The following is a 27,193-nucleotide window of genomic DNA, read 5'->3' as shown; positions in this document are numbered from 1 at the left end:
ATTAAAAGGCCCTGCGGCGGGTCACAAGGTGTTTAAATAAGCAAGTTCAGCTTGTGCGAAGCTGCACTAGTCCTTCGCACAGGAGGCACGACGGCGACCGGCCCTACTACCGGACCGGCAGACTGCGCTCGCTACGGTATGTACCGTCCTTTACAATTATTATCAGTTCGGTAGACCTGTTTAGTCTTCCTTTTTTGGACATAGACAATCAGTCACTTATACACGCTACGCTACAAATTCACTAGGCCCGTTGGCGCAGTTTGTGAGCAAAATAGTCGTCATTTTCCATTTAGGCGTTGGAAAGGACGTTCTTATGAATTTATCCACATGTTGCCCTTAATTCTTGAGACGCGACAGCCTGTTCTGATCTTATGTTCTACTTCCTCCAATCGGCATGTAACGGCTTTGGCGGTACTTTTAGACCGAGTTTACTACATAGAGATCGGTGAGATACTGTAGGCTTTTAGAAGCAAGATGCATCCGCGCTAATACCTTGATGGACGTGAACGGAGAACGAAAAGAAGTTATGATATAAAGTTCTCATTAAAGAGCATTGCTGGTACCCGGTAAGAAAGTCGAACGTTATTTAGCTAGGTCATGAATTTTACTTGATGTTTGTTTTTATTTCTTTTGACGATTTGATATTTACGCTTGATGTAGAAAAAGAAGACTGTTTCCTTTTGATCGTAAATCTTGATCGTAATCTTCTTGCACATGAACTGGAATTCTATGCTATTCGAGGTATGGCTTTCAGCCTTATTACATTATAATTTAGTCATCGTTCCCAGTTTGTGACAATAATACAATTGCAAGTCGGATATTCAGGAAACATGTTCTGGTGTTCCCCAGGGCAGTATTCTAGGACTGCTCTTATTTCATATTTATATTAATGACATTGTGCAGATAGACCCGTCAGTGAAGTTCGTAATTTACGCCGACGACACGAGTTTGTTTATCGCAGAAGAGGCTAGCGAGAGATTACTCCAACGAGGTAATGAGGTCGTTGAAAAATTAGCCGTATGGGCTTGTTGCAGTGGGTTCAAGAATAACACTGAAAAATCTAAGGCAGTTATTTTTGGTGCAAAAGGTGAATATGTCAATAAAAACCAATATTTAGTTTTAAATGCGTGTCCTGTAGAGATTGTAGCCAGCTTTAAAAATCTTAGGAGTAGTTTGGGAACACATGCTTTGGGAATTGCACGTTGACCAAGTTGTCAACAAACTGTCGAGAGTAACGAGATTGCTTTACAAAAATAGTGACCTATTGCGGACGAATACAAAGCTACTCATTCATTATTGGCTGTTCCTGTCGTACTTAAACTGTTGTTTTCTTGTTCGGGGCCCAACAACGGTTACAAATATTCCTACAATATCTAGGTGCAAAATAAAGCTGTTCGATTTATACCCAACGTTGCAGCAGACAAGCCAACTAGATCTTTGTTCAAATAGTTTGGTTTAGTCAACACGAACAATAACTATAATTACCGTTTATGGAAGGCGTGGGTTGCTGAAAGAATAAGGGAAACGTTTTCTATTTGTACTATGTCCAACCTAACCATTAAAGAGCATTCCTACAACACGAGACGACCTGATTATTAGACTCTCCGTCCCACTAGAACAAATTATGACGACCACTTGATGCAAAACATTGTCCCGAAACTTTGGATGAGCAGTGGAAATCGACTTACATTCAAAGATGGGCTTGATTTGTATGTATAGCGTAGTGTTTGAGCGCCATTGTCGCTAATGTAGCGTTTGTTTTTAACTTTACCACCTTTCTTATTTTTTTCCGTTTCCATTGTTTGCGAGTTGTACATCTCCCATGCAAGTGTTGTATAGGTGTTTGTAGCATGCAAATTTTGGTTTTTCTCTGATGTGAATAGCTTTGCTTGAATTATTTATGATTTCACTTTTGTACGCCATTTTCTTTTCTCCGAGTGGGAGAACTTTAACAGTTTGGTTTGTCACCGAAGCATCCCGTGATTTTCTCACATATGTGTTTTTATGTTAATGTTTTTAATACGTTTTCTCATGTGGTATTACAACTATGTAGCTGCTGACCTCGTAATCGGGCGGGGGGAGGGGAGCAATGTCAAGCTACGAATGTTTCTATTTGCAAACATTAAATAACGTTTCTATGTCGACGTCTATGACAGCCACCACTTGGGGGGTCTCGGGGCCTTTGGGCTGTCTTTCAGATTTTTTTAAATAGGCCATAAAATATCCCGAACCCGAATTACCGAATTAAAAATACTTCCTAGCTCTCATATTACAACAGCCACATGCTGCTCGACATTTCCTAATACAAATGCAATTTAAGTTCCCATTATTCAAATTGATATAGCCCTCGGATTACGGATCACCGCTTTTCTATACAATAAAATATTTGGCCTCTATATTTTCTTTCGTACTGGTCACAAACTGTTCAAAACAGAAAAAGAAACAGGACAGAGGTCTATCAACGCTGAGTTTTGTTCAGCTCGATCCATGTTGCACTGTTAGTGCAACAAAACCAAACGAACTGGGGCATTGATCATGCCGACGTGTGTTAGGTGTGGGCAGCGTCAACTAACGGCTCTTTTATTTGATCCCAGCCCTCACGCAATGCCCGGCTCCCAAAGAAAGATCAGTGGTTTCTTTCTACCAGCTCCAAAGCGTGCATGCCTTGGAAGCAGAGATTGTGAAGGTATAATAATGCACAAATTTTTGTATATAATCACGAGTTCTGTTTGTGTGAATGCCTCCGTTCAACAATTCTCTTTGCTTCTACGCTTTTCTCTGTCGCTACCAGATATTTCTTCTGAAAGACCCGGCCTACAGTGTCATCACGCAGAGCAAGGCACAGGCCATGATGGTAATAATTGATATTTCATTGATACATTTTTGCATTTTAAAAGTGGCATTTTGAGACAGTTAAGGACGGTGCGAATTTTGCAGAAATTGGTCCATCCCGTACCGACAACACGAACGCCGTTGTTGCACAACCATTACCTGACGACAGCGCCCGTCCTCCGGACCTGTCACCACTGTCGACTGATTGCTCAGCGGGTAAGTAGTTTCAGTATATCCAAATTAAGGTCATGCCTATCGGTTATGCCAATAATACTTTTTTGTTAGACATAGGCTAGGGAAAATAGTGTAAACTTGATTTAAAAACCGAATAGGAACAGAAGAAGCAATGAATGCCTTTTATTTCATTTGTACAAGCCCAAACATCGCGGCCTGCTAGCCGGACGGAAGAAGCAACCAGCTCGGACGAAATGAGCAATCTGCAATCGCTCGCCTTCAAGAATTCGAGAGAGAGTTCAAGCGAGGACGAGTCAGCGCTGAACGACCATCCGTCACTTCCGGCAAAAAACTACAGGTTCCCAAAAAACCAAGGAGGTAGATCATGTCAACGTGGCTGGTTTGAGCGATTTTCTTGGCTGTCCTACCAAAGCCAGAGCGACTTAGTCTTTTGTCAAGAGTGCCGTCGACATTTCAAGAAAAAAGGGGACAACACTAGAAATGTGGAGCGAGCTTTTGTTAAGACTGGTTTTAACAACTGGAAAAAGGCTATCCAAAGGTTCAAATCGCACGAAAAGAGCCAATTTCACGTTGACTCCGTGAGCCTAAACTTGTCATACCAGAGAGGCATTCCTGTTTTGAGTCTCCTTTCGCAGCAATGCAACAAACATCAGGAGGATGCCAGGGCAGTACTTCGCGTCATAGTTAGCTCTGTGCGCTATCTCTGCCGCACAGGGCAAGCTCTTAGAGGACAAGGTAAACTGGATGGAAATTTTCTCGATTTGCTTCATGAGAGATCAGAGGATGTCCCGGTCCTTAAGACGTGGATGGCTAAGAGGGACAAATGGGTGAGCGGGGACGTGCAGAATGAGCTTATAGAAATTATGGCGCATACCGTACAGCGAGAGATTCTGGAGGACGTGAAATCCAGCCCGTTCTACGGTATCATCGCTGATGGAACAACGGATGTGAATGGTGACGAGCAGTTCACCTTTTGCGTGCAGTGTGTGCAGAGCAAGACCCTTGAGCTTCGGGAAGAGTATATTGGCATGTACAACGCGCCCGACAGCAGAGCTGAAACTCTATACTCTGCCATCAAGGACATGCTTTTGCGCCTGGGCCTAGACTTTCACTGCGTCCGTGGCCACTGCTTTGATGGGGCGGCAAATATGTCCGGTCGTTTTTCGGGTGTACAAAAAAGAATTAGCGATTGCGAACCGCGTTCTTTGTATGTCCACTGCAGTAATCACTGTTTAGATCTTGTACTGCAGGAGGCTAGCAGGAGCTGCGACATAATTGGAGACGCTCTTAGCACTGTTAAAGATATTTCCAACGTAATCCTCGACTCCAAAAAGCGCAAAAGTGTTTACGCCAACATAGTAGTTTCTACAGGGGGCGAAGTAGGTTTGGAGAACGGTTCCAGGCCAAAAAATTTACTGCCGCTTTGCCCTACGCGATGGACCGTTAGAGTTAAGTCCATGCAAAGGTTTCTTGACAACTACGCTAGGGTACAGGAGACGCTCAAGGAGCTTTTGGAGACACCAGGTTCAGTGACAGATGGCAGCAAGGCCATTTTCAGGGGTTACTACACCCTTTTGCAGAAATTTGAAACGTTGTTAGGGATCAACATTTCCATAGCTTTTTTCGGCCCTTGTGAAGAATTGGCAAGGGCTTTCCAGAGCTCAACATGTCGAGCGGCGGGTGCAAAAGAGGCTGCAGAGGCTCTCCGCGAGGCGATCTCTCGGCTGCGCTCTGATGCCGCGTTTGAGGAGCTGTGGCAGCACACGAGCACAACTGCAGCACGCCTATGCCTGAAAGAGCCTCGAGTGTCCAGGCCGGCAAAACCGCCTAGGCGGTACGAGGCGACTGACAGGCCTGTTCAGCCAGTTACACTCGACGTTAAAGCAGCACTGCGCAAGGAGTATTTCGCTGCTGCCGATCGGATTATGAATGAAACGCAACGGCGTTTTGAGTAGCCGGGCATGTTACAGCTCGTAAAACTGGAAGGCATTTTAGCCAGCGCTGCAAGGGGAACTCAGTTCACAGCTGATGGGCTAAGGGCGTCTTTGGGAGTGCATGCAGTAGATTTTGACCTGTGCAGACTCTCGGCGCAGTTTCTGCTTCTACCAACTCTTCTACACGATGCCGATTCCACCACATCCCTGGGCATTTTGAAGATGCTGCAAAGCAAACCGGAAAACATTCGCGAGCTAATGGACCAGGTCGTGCGGTATGTTCAGCTTTTGCTGTCCATACCTGCATCGGTCGCTTCTGGGGAGCGCTCTTTTAGTGCTCTGCGCCGAGTAAAAACTTATTTGCGCAACCGAATGACCCAGAAGAGGTTGTCGCATCTTCTGATTTTGAACATTCATAAGGAAAGAACGGCGGCCCTCAGGTTAGAGGACATCATCAAAGAATTTGTGAGCAGAACAGCGGAGCGAGTAGCAACCTTTGGTCCCGTCTAGCTGTCCGAAATGCCTGCTGCTTTTGTGCATTTTTGACATTCATGTACAGTCATGGTCACATGAAGTGCGAACACAAAATTATGAACAAGAACACGCAAAATTGAAAAATGCTGTTCTTGGAGGTCCAAAAATGGCGCACTGTTGGTATATTTTGAAAGCCACATTTTCCATCTTTGTTATTGTTATTAGGCCACACATCAATGTGACTTGCATGGAGAGAAATCGCGCTATTTATGTGTTCTGGTTTATATTATCCTGGTCGCGATTCATTTGTCCGTGACTATACATACATGTATTATAGCGTGCTTGTTCGTATTGTTGCATTTCCATTATTTTTATGTCATGTTTTTATATGCGTCAATATACAAATAGAAACAGACCTAACTTTACAGGATGGCATCAAAGAACTTTGGAGATAGCAGCAACCTTTGGTTCCACCTAAGCCCCTATAGCAATAACACCACTGACTGATAAGTGTGATGCTTGTGTGCAATATTTCCAATTGTATGTATGTATTATAGCGTGGCTGTTTGTACTGTGGTATTGCAATTTTTGTATTTGTATTACGCTTGTTTTCTGCGCCATTGTATAAACGTACCAAACATTCTGTTGCTTAAATAATATGTCAAATGCGAATAAATATGTGGTCACTGAAAATTCACTCTATTTTCTGCTTAATAGTACGCGGCCTATCTTGACTAAGATGGCCACTCGCAACACATTCTCTTTCTTCCCCCTTCCCCATCCCGTTTATTTTTTATTCAATAAACGTATAATAAGCACAATTTAAAGTTAAGAATAACCAGTGGGTAAAAAAAGATTTTTGCACGTGGTTAATAGAAAAGAAGTCGATTTTTTTTCTTTCTAGCGAAACTCTGATTTTAATCGCGTAAAAATTTCGAAGTACATAAAAAAATAAAAAAATTGCTTCAGCCCCCCCCCACTGAAAATATAGTTCCGGCGTCACTGCGTTCGGTTCCAGAGTTATTATTAATCGATCGTTAGAGGACTCGGGTCTTGGTAATGAATAGTTAAAGCTGTGGTTGAACAGAATACATCACAGGCGTTTATCTGTGCGCCGTTGCATGTTTACCCTAATCAAGAGACCCTCATTAAAGTGCGACAATAACCCTTCTCCTGCACGTAGCAATCACAAAATGGCGCCTCATGGGACCGTTGTTGATTGGTTGTCTGCACTCTAAACATAGCACATATAGGGCATCTGTCTCGTCTGGAAACGTCGTGCTTAACGCTTGTTGTGACAACCCCCGAGTGATAAGCAGGTAGCCATTATGTTTGATACCGCCCTTTCTCGAAACTATCAACAAGATGGGTACTTCCATTTCGTACACAGCTAAACCGGGATCTAATGACGTTGACAAAATGGGAAGCTGAAATCACACATAAAATATTTATTTCACATTAAAAAATTGCGTGATTTTTGTCTGCTGATTTTGCGCAAGCTTGGGCACTATACGGCACACCAGAGAAGTACGGTCACTTACCCCTGTGTTCGCAAACCTAACCTTGGTATCAGTTTCGCCTTTTTACACTTTTCGGTGCCTTAACGCGTTTCAAGAACCAAACGTATGCCGAAAGGGAGCCTTGTCACGAACTTGATGCTGTTTTTTGCAGTCAGAGTTGTTGAGAGGGTGATAGCTGTGATAGTGCACAATGCGACGATAATCATCTTTCTCGCCGGCGTAGATGACATTCAAAATTGCGAGGTTGTCTTGAAAAGACAAAACATTTCATTTCCTGGCAGCAGAACTCCTTACCGACGAACCGATACCACAGATACCAGTGGGTACACATGACTGCGTGGATTAGCACCTCAAAACTTAAAGGGACACTGAAGTGATATGTAAACATTGCGGGATTACTTGCGCAAATTGTAGTCCGGAGTCCCCAGACCATGTTACGACCACTCTGGGCGCGTTTACGCGATTTTATTTAGTAGAAAAATTAATTCGAAAATGCTGTCCTCCTCTCTTTACGCTCGCCCATTTTCTGCGGCGTTTTCGTGTGACGTCGAGAGGAGCCGAGCTCGCAATTGGCTGCGCTACTGCACGGCTCCCCGGCCTTCAGACAGAGGGGCTCTTCGATTTACCGTCTCGGACTCACCGCGGATAGCCCGCGGGTAGTCCGAGGATCCCCCGAAGCCATAGGGATACATGGGAAAATCGAATGCCGGACTGCTTCTCGGGGAGTCCGCGGTGAGTCCGAGACTGTAAATCGAAGAGCCCCATTGTCAGTCGGCCCAGCGTTTCGTCCGCCGGCCGCCGACGGGTCGTCGCAATTCGTTCGCTCAGTTGAAACGAAGCCAGGACACGTTTGTGAATGGAAGAATGGGCCTTTCTTTACTTGGTTAGTTTGTACACTGTATCTAGCTCCAAGTCAAGGTCGCTTCACACAAGCGCTCCACAAGCGCACATGCGACGCTTCGCTGACTGGTACGCCAGTAGGAAAATATAAGGCCTCTTGAAGGCGGGAGAAGAGTCAGCGAAGTTAATATAGGTACTAAGGAAATAAAATCAACTGATATTTTTACCGTACAGCGTAAAAATAGGGTGCGGGAAGCACTTTTTTGCGCTGGGCGAACAAGCACAGCGGTCAGCAGCACGACTACGCATCTGCGAACGCTTTTCCGTCTACGAAATGGAATTGCTAGACCTGAGCTATTGTGGAAACTCGGGGGACGCTTACTGCACGAGCGCAATACAACAAATAGTCACCTAAGCTGCTTGAAATGCCAAAACTAAATAAAAGTGTAAACTGGTTGTACAATATATACCCCATATTACCAATGTCAGCGGAGCCCGCTCCGTGGCCGAGCGGTTTGGGGTGCTAGATATGCCACCGCAAGTATTTTGCAAGTCAGGAGTTCGAATCCCCGCGGGTACGTGCTTTTTTTTTCTGTAAGTTAACTTTTTCGTTTTCCGCCGATATTTTCTATATTGAGTTCACCTTTTTTTGGGCCGCAATGTTCATGGCTCCACGAACTAGTTCACAAAATGCGCGCAGGCTGGCACTGGCGCGCTAGCGAGTTCTCGTTGGCGTGCTGTTGACATAAGCACCGACTGCTTGCAGGCAGTGGGCACAGGCCAGAATGAACAGACCCTTGGCCTGGTGCGAACACGCTTTTTACGATACAGGCATGAGGGAGGCAAGCTCCAAATATGGGGGAAAAGCGCATGACATTTGGGCGTCTGCGGGTACGCGGAGGGCGTTCATGCACTGCGTAGGTTTCGGCTAGTGAATGCTACGATTCCAAGCCGTCCTAGGAGGCTTGTCTTTATGCATTTTTACAGCTGACAACATGGCAGAAGCGCGGTACGATGATTACTGAATTATTGAGAATGCCCATCCAACAACGCCAACGGTTGTGTTTTACAGAACCGAAACCGAAACTTGGTGGCTCACCTTGGGCATCGTCCAATCACGGTGCGGCTCCTCCTAACGTCACAGCTTTAGTTGGTGCGGCCGCCGCAAACCGCGCATGGTAGTTTTTCTTCTTTCGCGCTTTGTAAAATAATTACCGATTTGTCAATCGTAAAAACGATGAAAAGTGTGCTAATTTGAGCCAGTCTACGCAGTGCAAGCAAAAACGAGAGCTTGACAAATTCACTTCAGTGTCCCTTTAAGTCTCGAAACGAAACCGCACTAACACGTGGAAACCCACGGTAGTTTGTTATGCGCGTAAAAAAAGTGAACTGTAGTTACCCTTCCTACCCGGTGTGGTGTTCACGTTACGCAAGCAAAACCAGAAGTGGCTGCGACATTAGCGACGGATAGCGCTATCCACTCTGTTTAGCATAATAATAATAATAATAATAATAATAATAATAATAATAATCAATCAATCAATCAATCAATCAATCAATCAATCAATCAATCAATCAATCAATCAATCAATCATTTATTTGCGTGCCCAGGAACAGCCGGGGTCGGCCTTTGTGCTGGCGCACGGAAACAGAAACACACGAAACATAATGTACACATCTTTCAAATACAAAATAAAATACAAAATACAAAAAAAACGAAAGGATAGCTTATGTTGAAGTTACGGAATGAAAGTAATTTAAGTGCATGAACTCAAGGATAAAAGACAAATGCAGAATAAGAAAAGTTGGCAGTTACGCCAATACAAACTCACAGACATGTTTGCGAAACAGAGTAGGGCAATCATTAAATATATCAAGGTAATCTGAGTACCGATTGTACGTGCATTGCAGTCGGCACACAGGGCACAAGACACGCAGACAATTGGGGTTGCAAAAGGTATCATGTTTCCTGGTCCACTTTTGCGGCACATAAGGACGAACATGCTGTAGCAGCTCACCACAAGACACTATGCCGTGCATAATTTTAAAGAGGAAGAGAATATCAGCCTTGTTCCGCCTGGAAGTTAAGCATGATAGCGTCAATGAAGAGGGCGATCCAGGGTTATAACTACTAATATCGCCAAAGCGATGGTTGAAGATTGATATGAACTTATTTTGGACCCTTTCTACAAGCTTACGGTTTGTTTTGCTCGTGCTGTTCCAGACAACAGATGCATATTCAAGCTGAGGACGACATATAGTTGTGTAGAGCTTGAGAAGAGAAATCGGCTCCTTGAACTCCTTGGACACGCGACAGACAACGCCAAGCGATCGAAGAGCTCTACGAGTAATTACCTGAATATGTGGAGAGAAGCTCAGTTTACTGTCGAAAGTGACGCCTAGGTTATAAACCTCTACCACACGTGGGAGTAATTCACCGTTGATGTTATAGGGAAACAAGATGTTGTCAGTCTTTCTTGTGTATGTCATTACCTTAGTTTTAGATGTATTAATGAGGAGTTTGTTGCATGAGCACCATTGCGAGAAGGACGAGATTGCTCTCTGGAGAGCGGAACAGCTGGCAGAGTTGGAAACAGATTTAAATATTTTTACATCATCGGCATATAAAAGAAAATTACAATCATTAAATATTGTCGCGACATCATTTATAAAGATTGAGAAGAGAAGTGGCCCGAGAACTGAGCCCTGAGGGACACCACTGGTGACCTCATAGGAAAGAGAAGACTGTCCATTTACATGCACGAAACATGACCTATCACATAGATAATTGCATATAAGAGATATCAGGGATGGTTGTATATCAAGCTCAGATAGTTTTTTGGCTAAGAGCTCGTGGCAGACGACATCAAAAGCCTTGCTTAAATCAAAGTAGACTACATCAAGTTGACCTCTCCCTTGCACAGCTTCCGAAGCATGCAGCATGAAGTTGACGAGATTGGTAGTGGTCGATCGGCCCGCCAAAAAACCATGCTGTTCAGGTATTAATGTGGTATTTATACTGAATGTGAGTAGTTTATGCAGTATTGACTCAAACAATTTAGAAGCAGCGCATAGAATAGATATCGGTCGGTAGTTCGTGGGGTCCAATTTAGAACCTGTCTTAAATACAGGAACAACCCTTGCATTCTTCCGAGCGGGGAACTTGCCAGACTTGAGAGAAGTTTGAAATATACACGTCAATACTGGAACTAGGATATCACCAAACGCTTTCAGTACGGCAGAAGGAATGCCGTCAGGGCCGCATGAAAATGACGATTTCAATTGTTTCAGAGCTTTCAAAACGAGACTTTCCGAAACCAGCACTTCTGAGTTTTTACAGTAACCTAGAGATTGTGGAGGGGGGCAAGCTGCACTGTTGTTGCCATAAGTGGAACGGAATTGTCGCGCAAAGGCATTGGAAACGTCCGATATGCTCTCTCCTCGTTCATCGATGAGGTTAATGTTCCCAGGTGAATTTTTACATGTTTGAGAACTGACGTGGCCCCAGAAAGCTTTTGCATTGCGTGTTGCATCAGCCTCAGCCGCGGCAATGTAATTCGACCTATCGCGCCTAACCAGACATTTACAAGAGATCTGAGTTGACGAAACTCATTCTGCCACCTTTCCTGCCCCGGTTTCTTAGCTTGCTTGTGCGCTCGATTTTTCCTCCCCAAAGCTCGTTTAAGTTCAGCAGAAAACCAACGCGGAAAATTGCCTTTCTTTTCAAATTTACGGGGAACAAAACTCCTCAAGCCATCGTGAACAACTTCAGTAAAAAATCGGTCTGTTCATCAACGTCGTTGAGGTTAGCTATTGGTGACCAATCAGTAATAATAATCAATCAATCAATCAACCTTTATTTTCGGTGCCCAGGAACAACCCTAGGGTCTTGGTACTGGTACACCATATACAAATCGCAGATAAAAACAAACTAAAATCAAGACAACACAACACACAAAACCGTATGCATGAAAGAAACAATAAAGTAAAGATAGTTACAGTAATCTCAGAAAGCAAAACAGCAAAAAAAAAATAAGAAAAGAAAAGAAACAGGAGACCTAGCGTTGCAAGCCATAACACTCGGACAGCGAAATGTTCAAGGCACGTGAAAAACAGGAAATACTCACTGAACATGACAGAGAAAGTTATACGCAAAACACGAAGGTTTTATAACAAAATGTTCGGAAGTTTCAACTTTGAAAGAAATTCAGCATTACAAGCACTGGCACTCAAACCTACAGAAATTCAAGCAACGCAAAACCAGGAAATGTGAAAAACAAACAAACAAGAACATGATTTGCATAAAATAAATACAGCACATAAATTTGCAATGACTAAGGGCACTTAAGCTACAACAGTTTTCAAGTCGTTTGAGAACAAAGAAAAAGAGCTCTGAAATATATCAAGACGATCAGAATATTCATTATATGCACATTGTATTCTGCAGATGGACGAGCGTCTTCTACTTAAAGCATCTGTTCTAAAAGTTCGAAATGTTCGGAAAAGTTTGTTCGGCAAGTTGACATTGATAAGTGTAACCAAGTCGTCACACAAAGTATTCCCATGAAGAAGTTCATAAAGAAAGATAATATCAGCTCGCATTCGTCGACACCGAAGGGAAGGAAGACTTTTCAGAAAAGGCACACTGCCGTTAGCGTCTTCTAGCACATGACGGAAGCGGTGCTTAAAGATAAAGAGGAACTTATTTTGAACTCTTTCGATACGGTCACTATTGGACTTGCAAGTTCCATTCCAAACAACAGAGCCGTATTCGAGAAGAGGTAGGCAGAGAGCCGAATACAACTTTAAAAAAGGAAGAGGACCTTTAAACTCTCTAGAATACCTGCAAACAAATAATAATAATAACAATATTAATAATAATAATAATAATAATATTAATAATAATAATAATAAAAATAATAATGATAATACTTTATTGCCCTTGGTTGTGACAATACAGAGTAGCGGGCCCGTCAAAGCCAATTTGGCTTGAGGGACTGGGCCCGGCAAGTCGACGAAGCGAAACAAATGAAAGGCAAAGTGGTACATGTAGTCGCCGAAAACTCAGAAGGACCGCATCAGATAAACATAAGCATGTATACACATGTATACATGTATTATACAGCATACCCATTCAACGCTTTCTTAAGTTTCATTTTAGAGGATGCATCAAAAATATAATCTGGCAATTCATTAAACATTTTTGGGACATAAACACATCTTCGTGCCATACCGTATCGAGTACAAGAACGAGGGACAACAAAACGAGGGTGATTTCGTACAACTCGAACAGACTTATGTTCAACCTTAAAATCAGAAACCCAAAAATGAGTAGTAACGACCGTCCGAATAAAGAGAGCATCAAATGAGGGCAAACACAAATGTTTGAAAATGTCGGTAGAGTTATACATGGGAGAACCGTAGGCTATAGATTTTAGTATGTTTTTTAGTATAGCATCAACTCGCGTTTTCCACCGTGAGGAACAGCTAGCGAAAACAATGATCCCATACCTTAACACACTGTATGCGAGTGCATGAGCTACACTTTTCTTTATATGCATGGGTACAAACGTTTTCATATTAAACAGCACACAAGCCACTTTACGAAGTTTGTCACAAACAAACGCTAAATGATGTTGCCATGATAATGCACAGTCAAAAAGAATTCCCAGGTACTTTACATATTCAACGTATTCAACAGGGTTACAATTGCAAGGGTGAGTAGTTTTCAAAGTAGTTTTTAATGGGTTCCGGAAGCAGATCAATTTAGTTTTATTGGCATTTATAGTAATTCTATTTTGTGAAAACCAACCTACAGCATTACTTATGTCACTTTGTAGAAATCTTATCGCTGTTCCATAATTAAGATGTTTAGCAAGTAGTACGGTGTCATCGGCGTACTGGAACACCTTGCATTTATGAATTACGGACGGAAAATCATTCATGTAGATATTGAAAAGCAGAGGAGGTAAAATTGATCCCTGTGGCACACCAGTTAGTAAAGGAAGAGGACTGCTAAATTCTAGGTTGTTATCTGTAGTTACGACCTGATACCGACCACTAAGATATTGATTCAAAAAATCATAAAATGGCCCCCGGAAACCTAATAGTTGTAGTTTTTGTAACAATATTTTGTGGCAAACAGAGTCGAACGCTTTAGCTACATCTAAAAATAAAACACATGCAAAAAGATTAGAATCGAAGGCGGAGTATAATTCTTCTGCAAATTCTTCCAGCAGTGTCATGGTTCCTCGACCAGCTATAAAACCAAACTGCCTAGGCGAAATGACCGAAACTTTTTCAAGGAAGGAAGACATCGTCATCAATAAGAATTTTTCTAATATTTGGGAAAGGATTGGCAGTATGGATATGGGCCTATATGAATTAACATTATTTTTGGGCCCGGCTTTGTAAAGAGGCCGGACAATGGCGGTTTTTAAAGGTAAAGGAATGTCTGAACCATCGATAAAACCGTTTAGTATGAAAAGGACAACCCCCGATAGAGCCTCAAAATTCCTACGAAGCGTATCAATCGACATTCCATCGCAACCGGCAGGTTTATTCAAACGAAAGCTGAAGACGATAGATTTCAGGTCAGACTTTGATAACCGCGGCAAAAATGCTGACGAAGGCAAAGATTCCTTAAGCGTGCAAGGCCCGTCAACAAGAGCGGAACATTGAGGAACGTTTCTAAAAGCACGATTGAACGCATCTGCGACCTCTATCGGATCTTCACGGAAGGATTGAAAAACTGAATAGTTACTACGTTCCTTGCCGCGTAAACTGTTCACAAGAGACCACGTCTTTCTGGGATTCTTTGAGTGTTGATTGAATTGATTGAAAAAATATCGGCGCTTGGCTGACCGTAAAAGGGCGACGACTCTATTTCGCGCAGTTTTATGGTGTAAACGTAAGGCATGGTTTTCAGGTGAACGTTTCACACGCTTCCACAACCAATCTCTGTACGAGATAGCCTGAATTATCTCGGAATCTATCCAACAGCAATCCTTACGGCGTTTTTTCGACACAGAAACCGTGCTGGAGTGCTCAAATTCCTTCAACTTCTGACATAAATGTTCGTAAGCGATACCTGGGGAGCCGTTCAACATTAAGGTTGACCAATCGAAACCAGACACCATACAATCAAACTGTTTTATGTTGACAAAAGAAAAACGAATTTTAGAATCATCAATACCTTCATGTTTACGCGCCATAGTTAAACTCTGGTTCGCTGAAATGCGGCACGCCACAAAATAATGGTCAGCCAACTTCTTAGTGATGACGTAGGAGGCAAGAGAAAAACTTTCGGCCCTGATAAAGATATGGTCCAAGCATGATGTTACTAGCTTATTGCAAAGCACTTCTTCACGTGTGGGAACATTAATAGTGCTCTCAAGACCGTGGGAAGACAGCAACGATAAATAATCAGCAACAATATGCTGGTCAGGACGCAGTATATTTATGTTTAGGTCACCGACCAAACATATCTGATCCGCTGTGCCGAAACACTTAAAATTTTCTTCTAATTCAAGCAAAAACCTTGCGACGCTGTATGAAGGAGGACGGTAAATTGCGAAAAGTACCAAAGAAACAACACCATATGCCACTTTAATAGTAACGGATTCCGCGTGCGTGAAAGTAGCATCAATGTACGATACCTCAAAATGGTCGCGGACAAAAATAGCAATACCCCCGCCACGGCGGTTTGGTCGTGTTACAACGTAAGATTGGTAATTCGGCAAGGTGAACAAATGAATTGAAGACTCTGGGATGTTTATTTCTGTGATAACGAACACATCGACGTATCCAGTGGCAGCTTCAGCGATACATTTGAATTCATCCCAATATTTGCGCAGACTACGGATATTAATGTTCACGATGGTAAGATCCCGTCCGAAATTGCTGTTACCCAAGTCATCTCTAAAAGAGCTGAAATTCGCAAACTCTTGCGAAACAGGAGCCATGCAATTTATTGTATCTTAGTAATGTCGGACAGTTTGCTTACTCGGATGAGGGGAGAGTCTTCTTTTTTTTTCGCGTAGATTTTGCCTGCTTTCGTCCAAGAAACAAGATAGCCTTTGCCTTTTGCTGCCATTCTAGTGCGCCAGTAGAGATCGCGGTTGAACTTAGTCAAATTTTCGTTAAAGAACAGTTTTGGCAACGCCCCCGACTGGTGCAACGGTCGCAGTTTACCACGTGAGGCAAACCAAGTCTCCTTGATCGAAACTGACGCGAACTGCACCAGAACTACTGGAGTCGTTTCACGCTTAGCAGAAAGTCTGTGAACTGCCACCAAGTCAGTGGTGGAGAAGCTTTGTAGCTTTAGTGCGACTGCTAGTTCTGAAATTTTTTCTCGCAAATCTTCATCTGGTTCAAGCGGCAGTCCATGAATCTCAAGGTTTGCTCTGCGGTTATACTGTTCGCTGTCATTGACCTCTTCTTGCAGTCGCTGAATCTGAATGGCTTGCTCGAACACAGTCTTTTTCAAACCATTCAGTTCTTCTTCCCCTTTCGAAATTTTCAGCTGGTTAGCTTTTGCTTGACCTAGTACAGTATCATACTGCTTCGACGTGAAATCCACCGACTCCTGCAATTCCTGAACGTGCCCAGACAACCCTGCGAGTTCCGCTTTGAGAGAGAGCAGAGAATCTACTTTGTCATGCAGCGCTGGTAGGGACTGCAGACTCTTTCTAATCTCGCGAAGTTCGGTAAGCAAGTCAGCCTCAGGGACAGGACACTCGTCAACCTGAGAAATGTCAGACTGAGAGGCCGCCCCCTGACGCTTCTTACTGGTGCGGCAAGTCTTGCACACCCACGCATCCCTTTTTGCTTGTCCCATGGTTGTAAAAGTGTTAACAGCAATGCCGGAGCAGGTTTGACCGATATGATAACAGTGGCCACATTCGGAACACTTCATAAATCTGCCATCACCCGGCACCGGCACTTGACACACAATACAACTGGCAGGTTCTGTCATTGTGAAAGACAACTTCACAGTTATGCAATACCAGTGCAGTCAGCGGCAAACATCAAGCAGAAAGATGCCAAGTTAACAAAGAACAGTGAGTACCTGTTGGAGTAGAAGGTGTCAGTATCTGGCAAAACTTTCGCCGCCGACTGCGAGGCACCGATGAAATCCGCCCCCTTTTAACGCCGGTCACATGGTCCAGGTTTCCAACCGCTGCGCCAAAGTGCCGCCAAACGGAGCAGAAAGGTATTGTCCGCCGAAGAGCAGTCACGAAAAATCGCCAGCGAAGAAGCCCCGAAGTGTTGCAGGCGTCAGCAGGTCACCCGGTCAGCGTGATAAGCAGGAGCTCGATCGGACAGCGAAGCCAGCGGGAATAATCTGTTGGAGTAGAAGCCGTCAGTATCTGGCAAAACTTTCGCCGCCGACTGCGAGGCACCGATGAAATCCGCCCCCTTTTAACGCCGGTCACATGGTCCAGGTTTCCAACCGCTGCGCCAAAGTGCCGCCAAACAGAGCAGAAAGGTATTGTCCGCCGAAGAGCAGTCACGAAAAATCGCCAGCGGAGAAGCCCCGAAGCGTTGCAGGCGTCAGCAGGTCACCCGGTCAGCGTGATAAGCAGGAGCTCGATCGGACAGCGAAGCCAGCGGGAATAATCTGTTGGAGTAGAAGGCGTCAGTATCTGGCAAAACTTTCGCCGCCGACTGCGAGGCACCGATGAAATCCGCCCCCTTTTAACGCCGGTCACATGGTCCAGGTTTCCAACCGCTGCGCCAAAGTGCCGCCAAACGGAGCAGAAAGGTATTGTCCGCCGAAGAGCAGTCACGAAAAATCGCCAGCGAAGAAGCCCCGAAGTGTTGCAGGCGTCAGCAGGTCACCCGGTCAGCGTGATAAGCAGGAGCTCGATCGGACAGCGAAGCCAGCGGGAATAATCTGTTGGAGTAGAAGGCGTCAGTATCTGGCAAAACTTTCGCCAAATAATAATAATAATAATAATAATAATAATAATAATAATAATAATAATAATAATCAATCAATCAATCAATCAACCTTTATTTTCGGTGCCCAGGAACAACCCTAAGGTCTTGGTGCTGGCACACCATATACAAAACATTAATAAAAGAAACGTAGAACAGCACGGCACAAGACACAAGATCATCGATATGACAGAAAAAATAAAGTAAAAATACTTACAGAAATTCAGAAAAAAAAGCAAAAAAAAAACAGTGTTGCAAGCTATGGCCCTCGGCCAGCGAAACGTTCAAGGCACTTGAGAAAAGGAAATATACAACAAGATACACAGTGCATATGATAGAGACAGAGTGTACATATAAAACGAGAGTTTAGATTTCTGAAAAGTTACAGTGCAATAAAGTATTAGCGTAAAACGAGCGATGCCTTTGCAATGTCCCATCTTGTCGAGACACACAAAAAACATAGCAACACGTTTGACAGAAAAATAGCGAAAAAACAATGGCAGGAAGAACAGACATAAATGATCAGACCAACAAATCGCAGAGATAATAAAAATGACGAATGAATCAACCAATTAATTGTTTAATACTGTATCCAGGAACGATGTGCTGGTGCGGAAAGAAAAGTGCATATCTCAGAAAAATATAGAAAATGGCATTGCTAAGTCTGAACGAGAATGAGACACTTTGAGATACACACACGCCGACACACGCACATGACCCGTGCACATATGCAAACAAGGCAAGTGTAAGACATGATTAAAACACTGTACACTGAAACATGTAAACCGGAAAAAAGATATTAGCTAAAAATCATGCCACAATGAAGGCATAAAACTTACATACACAAGTGAATCATCGAAACAATTAACATACATACATAGATAAACCTAACCCCGGTAGCATAAAGTGTGTGAGTTGAAGTTACATACTAGGGCAAGCAAACTACTCCTGGATTGCCAAGCTACGCAGTTCCTTACAAAAAGCTGGAAAGGGACATTGGAATACGTCCAAACTTCCTGCGTGCATATTGTATAGGTGCTGAATGCGTCCCACGGGACTCTTGACACGGGCAGGGACATGAAACGGTCTGGTGCCCTGGTGTTGCCTGTCGGGGTTCTCAAATTTATGGCACCCAACAACTCTGTACAATCAATGAGGCTGTGGACCAGTTTGTACAAGAATAAAAGGTCAGCCTTGGCCCTCCGGCTGTGTAGTGGGTCCATTACAAGCAAGCTGGCGGCATCAACACCAGGATAATCTTTAGCCTTCACAGTAGCGTACCTATGTTTTAATAATAATAATAATAATAATAATAATAATAAAATTAATAATAAGTAATCCATCAATCAACCTTTATTTTCGGTGCCCAGAAACAACCCTAGGATCTTGGTGGTGGCACACCATGTGCAAAACATTAATAAAAGAAACGTAAATCAGCACGGCACAACACACAAAATCACCGATGTGACAGAGACAATAAAGTGAAAATACTTACAGAAATCTCAGAAAAAAAAGCAAAAAAAGATACCAGTGTTGCAAGCTATGGCCCTCGGCCAGCGAAACGTTCAAGGTCATTTAGAAAAGGAAATATACAACAAAATACACAATGCACATGATAAAGACAGAGTGTACACCCGCCCAATTTTTTACCAATATAACAGGAGCGCCGACCGTTCGGTCAATCAACGCCGCCTGATGGAATGATACGGCCAACTCGGCGAGAGTAGCCGCATGCGCACTAAGCAGAGGTCACTGCTGCCGTCGTCTGCTAGGCTGTTCCAAGAGCAGACGGCCACCCCCGAGTTTTGTTATTCGCTTATCACACTGCCTGCCATACTCGAAATTCTTATTCAAGACCAGGCACGTAGCGCCGACTGAAAAAGAGTAATCAGCGTTGCCGAACGCAATGTCCTTTCAGCGCAAGGGCCCTATTCTCGACTGCACATATACACACCCCCTCTGTGATTGGCTGAGAAGGCGTGACGTAATTTAAACAGTTGGCGGGAAGGATTACGTCATGCATTGGCCACTTCAGCCTGCGTAAAAGTGACGTAATGCTACGTAACAGCTTGAAAATGGCGGCTGTTTTTGTCGCAAAATACAAGCAAAATAGTGCAAAAATTGCCCCGCCTTACGGCGCCGCGAAACGTGCGGCAATTTGCAGCAGGGGCAGTTTCGCATGCGCGCTATTTAAAGCATGTTCCCTACCGAAACAAATTATAGTATCAACTGCTTCCAAGTCAGCGATTATGGAGCATACAAATAACGTGCAGTATTTTGCTTTTGTTTGGCAATAAAATAAAAATTATTTGTTTGGTGTAACCGCAACATAAGAGGGCAGTGCAAGCCTCTCCATGACAAAGAGAACCCAATGCCTGGCATTTGTCCACACTCGTCCTAGTAAGCTGTTGGGTCACATGATCGAAGTCAAGAGAGAAATAACAAAGAAACGTGACTATTTGGTTCATTACAGCGCTTATTGAAGTCGAGCTTGACGAATGAGTGAATCGGCGACATCGGTGCGCTCCGCGGTTATCAGGCGTAGCGCTTCGCTGCTCTTACGTGTCATAGAAGCGATGGTCGCGGCCGCCTTTTTCTGTGATCACGCCATAAACGTTTAACATAGCAGCAGACGATGGCGTGGCGGCGGTGGCGGCAGGGAAGGTGATAACGCAACAAAGCTTGCATTGAAGCAGAGAGCCCATCTATGTTAGTTAAAGCGATTGAAAGAAATAAAACGATACGGTAAAAAAATGTGTGATGTTCTTTAGCTGACATCCGCCTTTCGCTCGCTTTTGGATCAACGTAACTCGATCGCCTTGTGGTGTTGACGCCAAATTTGACACCCAGAAATGTGTTTTTCTTGTCAGCCTCAGCTACCGTCTTTATTGTTATACTACATGCCAAGTGTTTTTATATCTTTCTTGCACAATATTTGATACCTTGGTAGCGATCTTTATGAGTGACTCGTCAAATTACACTGCATGTCGTCATAGCTATAGGTGCAGCACGTCACTGATTGCTTACGTCGTGCTTGCGCAAAAAACATGGGCCAATTGCCGGCAATTCATGCAGTCGAGAATAGGGCCACAAGGTTCGCTCGGCAACGCTGATAACTCTGTTTTCAGTCGGCGCTACGTGTCCAATCTTGAAGAAAAATTTCGAGCACGGCAGGCAGTGTGATAAGTGAATAACAAAAATCGGGGGCGGCCGTCTGCTTTTGGAACAGCCTAGCAGACGACTGCAGCAGTGGCCTTCGGTTAGTGCGCATGCGGCTACTCTTGCCGAGATTGCCGTATCACTCCATCACGCGGCGCTGATCGGCCGAATGGTCCACCCTGCCGTGATATTGGTAAAAAATTTAGCGGGTGTACATATAAAACGAGAGTTCGGATTTTTGAAGAGTTACACTGCAATAAAGTATTGCCATAAAACGTGCGATTCCTTTGCGATGTCCCATCTTGTCGAGACACAGAACAAACATAGCAACTATTTTGACAGAAAAACAGCGAAAAAACAATGGCAGGAGTGTAGACATAAATTATCAGACAACAAATCGCAGAGATAATGAAAATGATGAATGAATCACGCCATTGTTTATTAGTGTGTCCAGGAACGATGTGCTGGCGTGTAAAGAAAAGTGCATATCTAAAAAAAATATAGAAAATAGCATTGTTCTGTCTGAACGAGAACGAGACACTTCAAGATACACACACGCCGACACACGCAGATGACCCACGCACATATGCAAACAAGGCATTGCAAACACTGCATAGCAACAAGACACTGCAGACTGTTCTGGAGACTACAAGTGTAAGACAGTAAGACATGATTAAAACTCTGTACACTCAAACATGTAAACCGGAAAAAAGATATTAGCTAAAAATCACGCCACAATGAAGACATAAAACTTACATTCACAAGCGAATTATCGAAACAATTAGCATACATACATAGATAAGCCTAATCCCGGCAGCATAAAGTGTGTGAATGGAAGTTACATACTAGGGCAAGCAAAGTACTCCTGGTTTGTCAAGCTACGCAGTTCCTTACAAAAGGCTGAAAAGGGACGATGGTACGTCCAAACTTTCTGCGAGCATATTGTATAGGTGCTGAATGCGTCCCACGGGTCTCTTGTCACGGGCGGGGTCATGTAACGGTCTAGCTGCCCTGGTGTTGCCTGTCGGGGTTCTCAAATTTATGGCACCCAATATTTCTGTACAATCAATGAGGCGTGGACCAGTTTGTACAAGAATAAATGGTCAGCCTTGGCCCTCCGGCTTTGTAATGGGTCCATTACAAGCAAGCTGGCGGCGTCAACACCAGGATCATCTTTTTTAGTTTGCACTCTCAATTGCCGCCGCGTTGGAGAGACACGTTGCATTCCAGACCACGGATGCGTATTCCAATAGAGGGCGACACATAGATGTAGAGAGCTGAAGAAATGTGTCTGGACAGTTGAATTCTCTGGAGACACGACATGTTGCACCTAGTGTTCGCAAAGCATGACGGGTAATCTCATTAGTATGGGCTGTAAATGTGAGCTTAGAGTCAAACATAACTCCCAAGTCTCTGATTTGACATACCCTATTCAGATCTTCTTCCCATATATGGTAGGTGAAATTGATGTCATCTGTTTTACGAGTACACGACACCACTTTGCTTTCGGCACTGTTAAGTATCAACTTATTTCTGTTGCACCAGTCCGAAAACGCGGTGATATCACATTGCAGTTGTGCACAGTCTGAGATGTTGCCAATCACTTTGAATATTTTAATATCGTCTGCGTATAGCAAGAACGATAAGTACTCAATTGCTGTCGAAACATCGTTGAAAAAGAGTGAAAACAAAAGAGGTCCAAAGACAGAGCCTTGAGGCACACCGCTGGTGGCTGAGTACGTTCGGGAGTGTTGCCCGTTACAGTCAACGTAGCAGGGACGACTGGTATGGTAGTCACGCAGCAGATCTAGCAACAGATCGTGAATGTGAAGGTGGGAAAGTTTTTTACACAACAATGAATGGGAAACCACATCGAACACCTTGCTAAGTTCACAGTATTCCACGTCAAGTTGGCCTCGGTCTTCCACTGCCTTTGACGCATGTTCTATAAAAGAAACTAAGTTTGTAGTGGTCGAGCAGCCACGTATAAAACCATGTTGATTTGGAATAATTTCATGTCTTACTCTGGATGTAATGAGGGAATGAATTAGAGATTCAAAACTTTTACAAGCACTGCACAGGAGGGAAATTGGTCTATAATTTTTTGCATCTGTTTTTGACCCGGATTGGTGTACAGGCACAACTTTAGCAATTTCTCAGCAGTTAGGAAACGTGCCAGTACCAATACAGTTGTTAAACGCGCATACAAGCACTGGAGCAAGGATAGGACTGAAAGCCTCGAGTAGAGCCATGCGAATGCCATCTGGGCCACACGCTAGCGAGGACTTCGCGCCCCGTAGGCTTTTCATCACGCTTTTCTCCTCTACAAATGCCGTGCTCGGTGCCGTACCGCGACAATTGGAGATGGGAGCTGACGAAACGTCGCAGGTATCTCTATACACTGTTTTAAACTGCTGAGCGAGCACGGCAGGGACGTCATCGGTGATTACTCGATTGGAGTCAACAAGATTAATGCATTCAGTGTTATGCTGGGGTGATCTACTGCAAACATATTTCCATAAATCTTTGGGGCTCCTTTTAAGATTGCTTTCTATGGACGTAATGTATGCAGCCCGATCACGATCATACAGTTTTTTACAGAGTGACCGGTATTCTTTAAACTCTAACTTCCATTTTGTTTCCCCACTCTTTCGATCTTTCCTGTGGGCACGCTCTTTGCCTTTTAGTGCCGAGCAGAGTTCACTCGAGAACCAGAAAGGATACTTCGAGGATTTAGATTTCCGTATTGGTATATATCTGCGCATACCTTCTTTAAGTACTTTGGTTAATTCGCTGGACTGAAAATTTGGGTCATTTGACGCGAGGATTGCCGACCAATCAAAATTCTTTTAAGTACTGGTAAAAACTGATGTAGTCACCTGCAGCAAAATTATAGCGGAGGAATTCGGAAAAACGTGGCTTGGCCTGTCGCACAGCACTTTGAATAGACAGTACTATAGATAAGGGTGGATGGTAATTGTCCGGGGTAACCAAACCAGTAGGGCTTATGTTGACACTGAAGTTTTCGATGTTTGAAAAACAAAGGTCAAGTAAGCTCCAAGCAGACTCCACAACGTGGTTGCACTGTTCAAGGCCAGTAAATGAAATGAAGTCCAGTAAGGCTGAGGCCTTTTGAAGAACGTAGGTATTGTAGTGAGAAATACTAAGGTCACCCCATTCTATTCCCGGCGAGTTAAAGTCACCGATGATCACGATACGGTGTCTAGGGTGAGAGGAAATTACATTTTCAATCGATTTTAAGCAAGTTTGAAAAGAAACCGGAGCTATGTTGGGAGCTAAATAAAATTCACCAAGCAGAGCGCGTTCGCAACGGATGCAACACAAGTCAACCCAGACAGACTCATCCTGTCTCCAGGTCTGCGCGCCTCACGCATCTGAATGAGCTACTGACGGCTATCAAAGCACCCCCTCCCGTGCGTTTAAGGCCAGATGTGGCGCGGTCACTGCGTAACATGTTGTAATGAGGCAGAAAATAATCATTTGACGAGATGCTGGGTAAGAGCCAGGTCTCCGTTAGAACCACAGAAAAAATTGCGGAAGACACATTACAAAAAAAACTCATTTGCTTTTGTCCTTAGACCACGAACATTTTGATGGAAAACGTTAAGTGACCTATTCATGTTTGACCTGTTCGTTTTCTATCTCAGATGCGTGCAGATGACGATCATGAAGAATTCCCTGAAAAGGTTTAAAGAGGCAGTTTGCCGTCCATAGGCCGACAAACTTTATGGCTAGTACACGCTAGCTAGTACTAGCCATGGCTAGGACTAACTAGCGTGTATGGCTAGTACACGGTAAATAAAAGTATGGCTAGTACACAGTATGGCTAGTACACGCTAAATTAGTGCATTTCTGCAGCCGATTTGTCAGTAAAAGTGCAAAGACAATGACTGATCAGCTCAGCGACTTCGTTGCATCAAGGTTAACCGCCGCAGTGCATTCGTTACACAGAGGCCAAGAACACAGGGGCTTCAATGGGGTTGGCAATTGGGAATAGAAAACCTTCGTTAAATTTACATACACGCTTAAATGGAGATTGCATTACTAACCCGTCCTGTGATATTTTTTTTCGAGCATACGGTGTTTGAGAGCGGGAACCGGGATTGTCTGTTGGCTATTTTCGTGTTCTCTTTATATATTTTTTTTGCAAGGGGAATATACTTTGATGCAATATCTGCGTGCCTGGTTGTTCAAATATCAGAATGTAATGTATACGGCGCCAAAACTAGCCTTAAAGACGTCTGTAAAACACAGCGAATATAACAAAGGGCCTACAAAAAAGGGTCCATTCCACTCGATGAAGGTCTTCGTCCTGTAGTACCCTCTAAGAAGTCCCCGTAGGGTGTCTTCACCACAGCGCTGCATACCACCAATCAAAGTGGCCTAGTGTGCAAACTCAGCGAATATCGTGGCTGAACATTCGATTTGAATAAAAAAGGGCATGTGAACAGGTACATTTACAAATGCAAAACTCCTTGCACACCTTGCGTGTGGCCTTAAATTCAAATCTTGTTTGGCTTCGTCATTCTCCAAATTTGCACATTTGTTCCCTTTAACTGGTCATTCTGAGCGCTGTGCTGAAAATTACCTACGGGGACTTCTTAGAGTCAGGCTCCTGATGGTGACTACTCTTACACGAGAAAAAAAGCAAAAAAAAAAGGTGAAAAGGACGCTGTCAGGGTTGACGTGTTCCCTCAATGCCACCAGGAAACGCAAAATTAGTGAAAGCAAGAAGCGGCATAAGAATGGTTCCGTAAAAGTCGACAATTTTCGGAATTTTGTAGCTTTTTTGTGATCTTGATAGCGCAAAGCCGGAATAGAGTGAGCGGGGCTCTAGGGTGCCTCTGCTAGATGAGCCACATAAAGGTGGCCGCGCACCTTCGGGGTGAGTTTTTGTATTTTCATTGGTTGCAGCCAACCTACACAATATGGTCATTGACATCGCCCCGGGACATCATCTATAGTACGGAATAGGTCTTGATGGACCACCATCCTACGCACGTCTTTTGAAGATATCTAATTCCAATCCTATTTGCGAATAAAAATCTTTATAATAAATAAATGCGTTTTCGGTAAACTTCATAAATAGGTTACTCCGCCTTGATTTTTTACGAAGCAATGTTATATTAGTCTTCATCGTTCCTTTGAAGGTGCTTTCGCAGCGTTCTTTCCAGCATGACAAAATATTCAGCAGCTGAATACAATGGAGTACGCAAGATTTCAATTTTTCTTGGGGGGGGGGGGGGGGGCGGTGAGAGGGGACAGGTGGGTTCCCAAAAAATGTAAAGGGAAAGCATGAAAGGAGGAACAAGTAAAAAAAAGCGAGAGCAAAATTTCCCAAATCAAAATACAAAGACTTCGAAATGACGTCGTACTCCGCACAACTTTCATTTCATTTATTCGTCCTTAAGGGCCAGGAGGCATTACATAAGGGGGGGCGTACAGCAAGGTTGTAACATCTTCGCAAAAATGTAACAAGGAATAACAGAAAAAAGGAAATAAAAAGACAAAAATCAGCACTCAAGTGATGGCGTACATCGGGGTTTCAACAACTTCGTAAAAAAGTAAAAATGATCACAAGTTAACAAGGGACAACAAAAGAGGAGATAAAAAGGAAGGAAATTAACACTCAAGTGACAAGGCGTACGTCGGGGTTGTAACATATAAAAAAGCGACAATGGTCACACATAGTAACTAGAAACAACACTAGAAGGGAATAAAAGCAGGAATGAACACTCAAGTGACAACAGCAAGACTAAGAATAAATTTTACAGGAGTGTAATAACAGACAAGGAAAGAAGAGTGAAAAAGAGATACGAAGAAGGCAGGTGGTGTGTTTAGGTAGCATCGTTTGGGTTGCTGATATACGTTAGTTTTTCGCGAAATTTTGTGCGATCGCTGCACGAAGCAATGTTATCCGGCAGCGCGTTCCAAAGCGTGACGGTGTGGGGAAAGAATGAGCTGCTCATCGCCGTCGTGTGGCCCTTTATCGCCGCCAAGGGGCGAGTGTGGGATATACGGGACGATGTCCGAAACGGGCGTTTCAGGAGGGCGTGTCCTGACCGAGTGAAGTAAAAGGTGTGCAGGAGGCAGAGGCGAGAAATTATGCGCCGCGAAGCAAGCGGTTGAAGAGATAGAGTTTGTTTTAAGGCGGTTATGCTGGTTCGTCTTGAATATTCTGAAGCAATGAAACGAGCAGCGCGGTTTTGCACGGCTTCTAAGTCATCGCTGAGATAAGCTTGGAATGGGTGCCAAATGGATGATGCGTACTCAAGT

The 27,193-nt window shown here is 43.8% G+C and overlaps 1 protein-coding gene and 1 long non-coding RNA gene across 2 annotated transcripts; both read left to right on the top strand.

Annotated features, from left to right (window-relative positions):
• Positions 1-2,822: 2,822 nt before the first annotated feature.
• LOC144168023 (uncharacterized) lies at positions 2,823-3,433 on the top strand. Its single transcript, XR_013322153.1, has 3 exons — positions 2,823-2,854; positions 2,938-3,048; positions 3,208-3,433. It is a non-coding gene; the product is annotated as an uncharacterized LOC144168023 (long non-coding RNA).
• A 1,555-nt stretch (positions 3,434-4,988) lies between these two features.
• LOC144168013 (uncharacterized) lies at positions 4,989-6,132 on the top strand. Its single transcript, XM_077697112.1, has one exon. It carries the CDS (start codon positions 4,989-4,991, stop codon positions 5,469-5,471), a length of 483 nt encoding a protein of 160 aa, XP_077553238.1. The 3' UTR covers positions 5,472-6,132.
• The last annotated feature ends 21,061 nt before the right edge of the window (positions 6,133-27,193 follow it).

The sequence above is a fragment of the Haemaphysalis longicornis genome, unplaced genomic scaffold, assembly GCF_048455015.1.
Source record: "Haemaphysalis longicornis isolate Haplotype H1 unplaced genomic scaffold, Haemaphysalis longicornis Haplotype H1 scaffold_1, whole genome shotgun sequence".
Lineage (NCBI taxonomy): Eukaryota > Metazoa > Arthropoda > Arachnida > Ixodida > Ixodidae > Haemaphysalis > Haemaphysalis longicornis.
Note: the sequence above shows the minus strand (reverse complement) of the source record. Positions and strands in the feature narration are given on the sequence as shown.

Coding starts and splice junctions, on each gene's coding strand:
- LOC144168013 (XM_077697112.1), top strand. CDS start 4,989: ATGTTACAGCTCGTAAAACTGGAAGGCATTTTAGCCAGCGCTGCAAGG.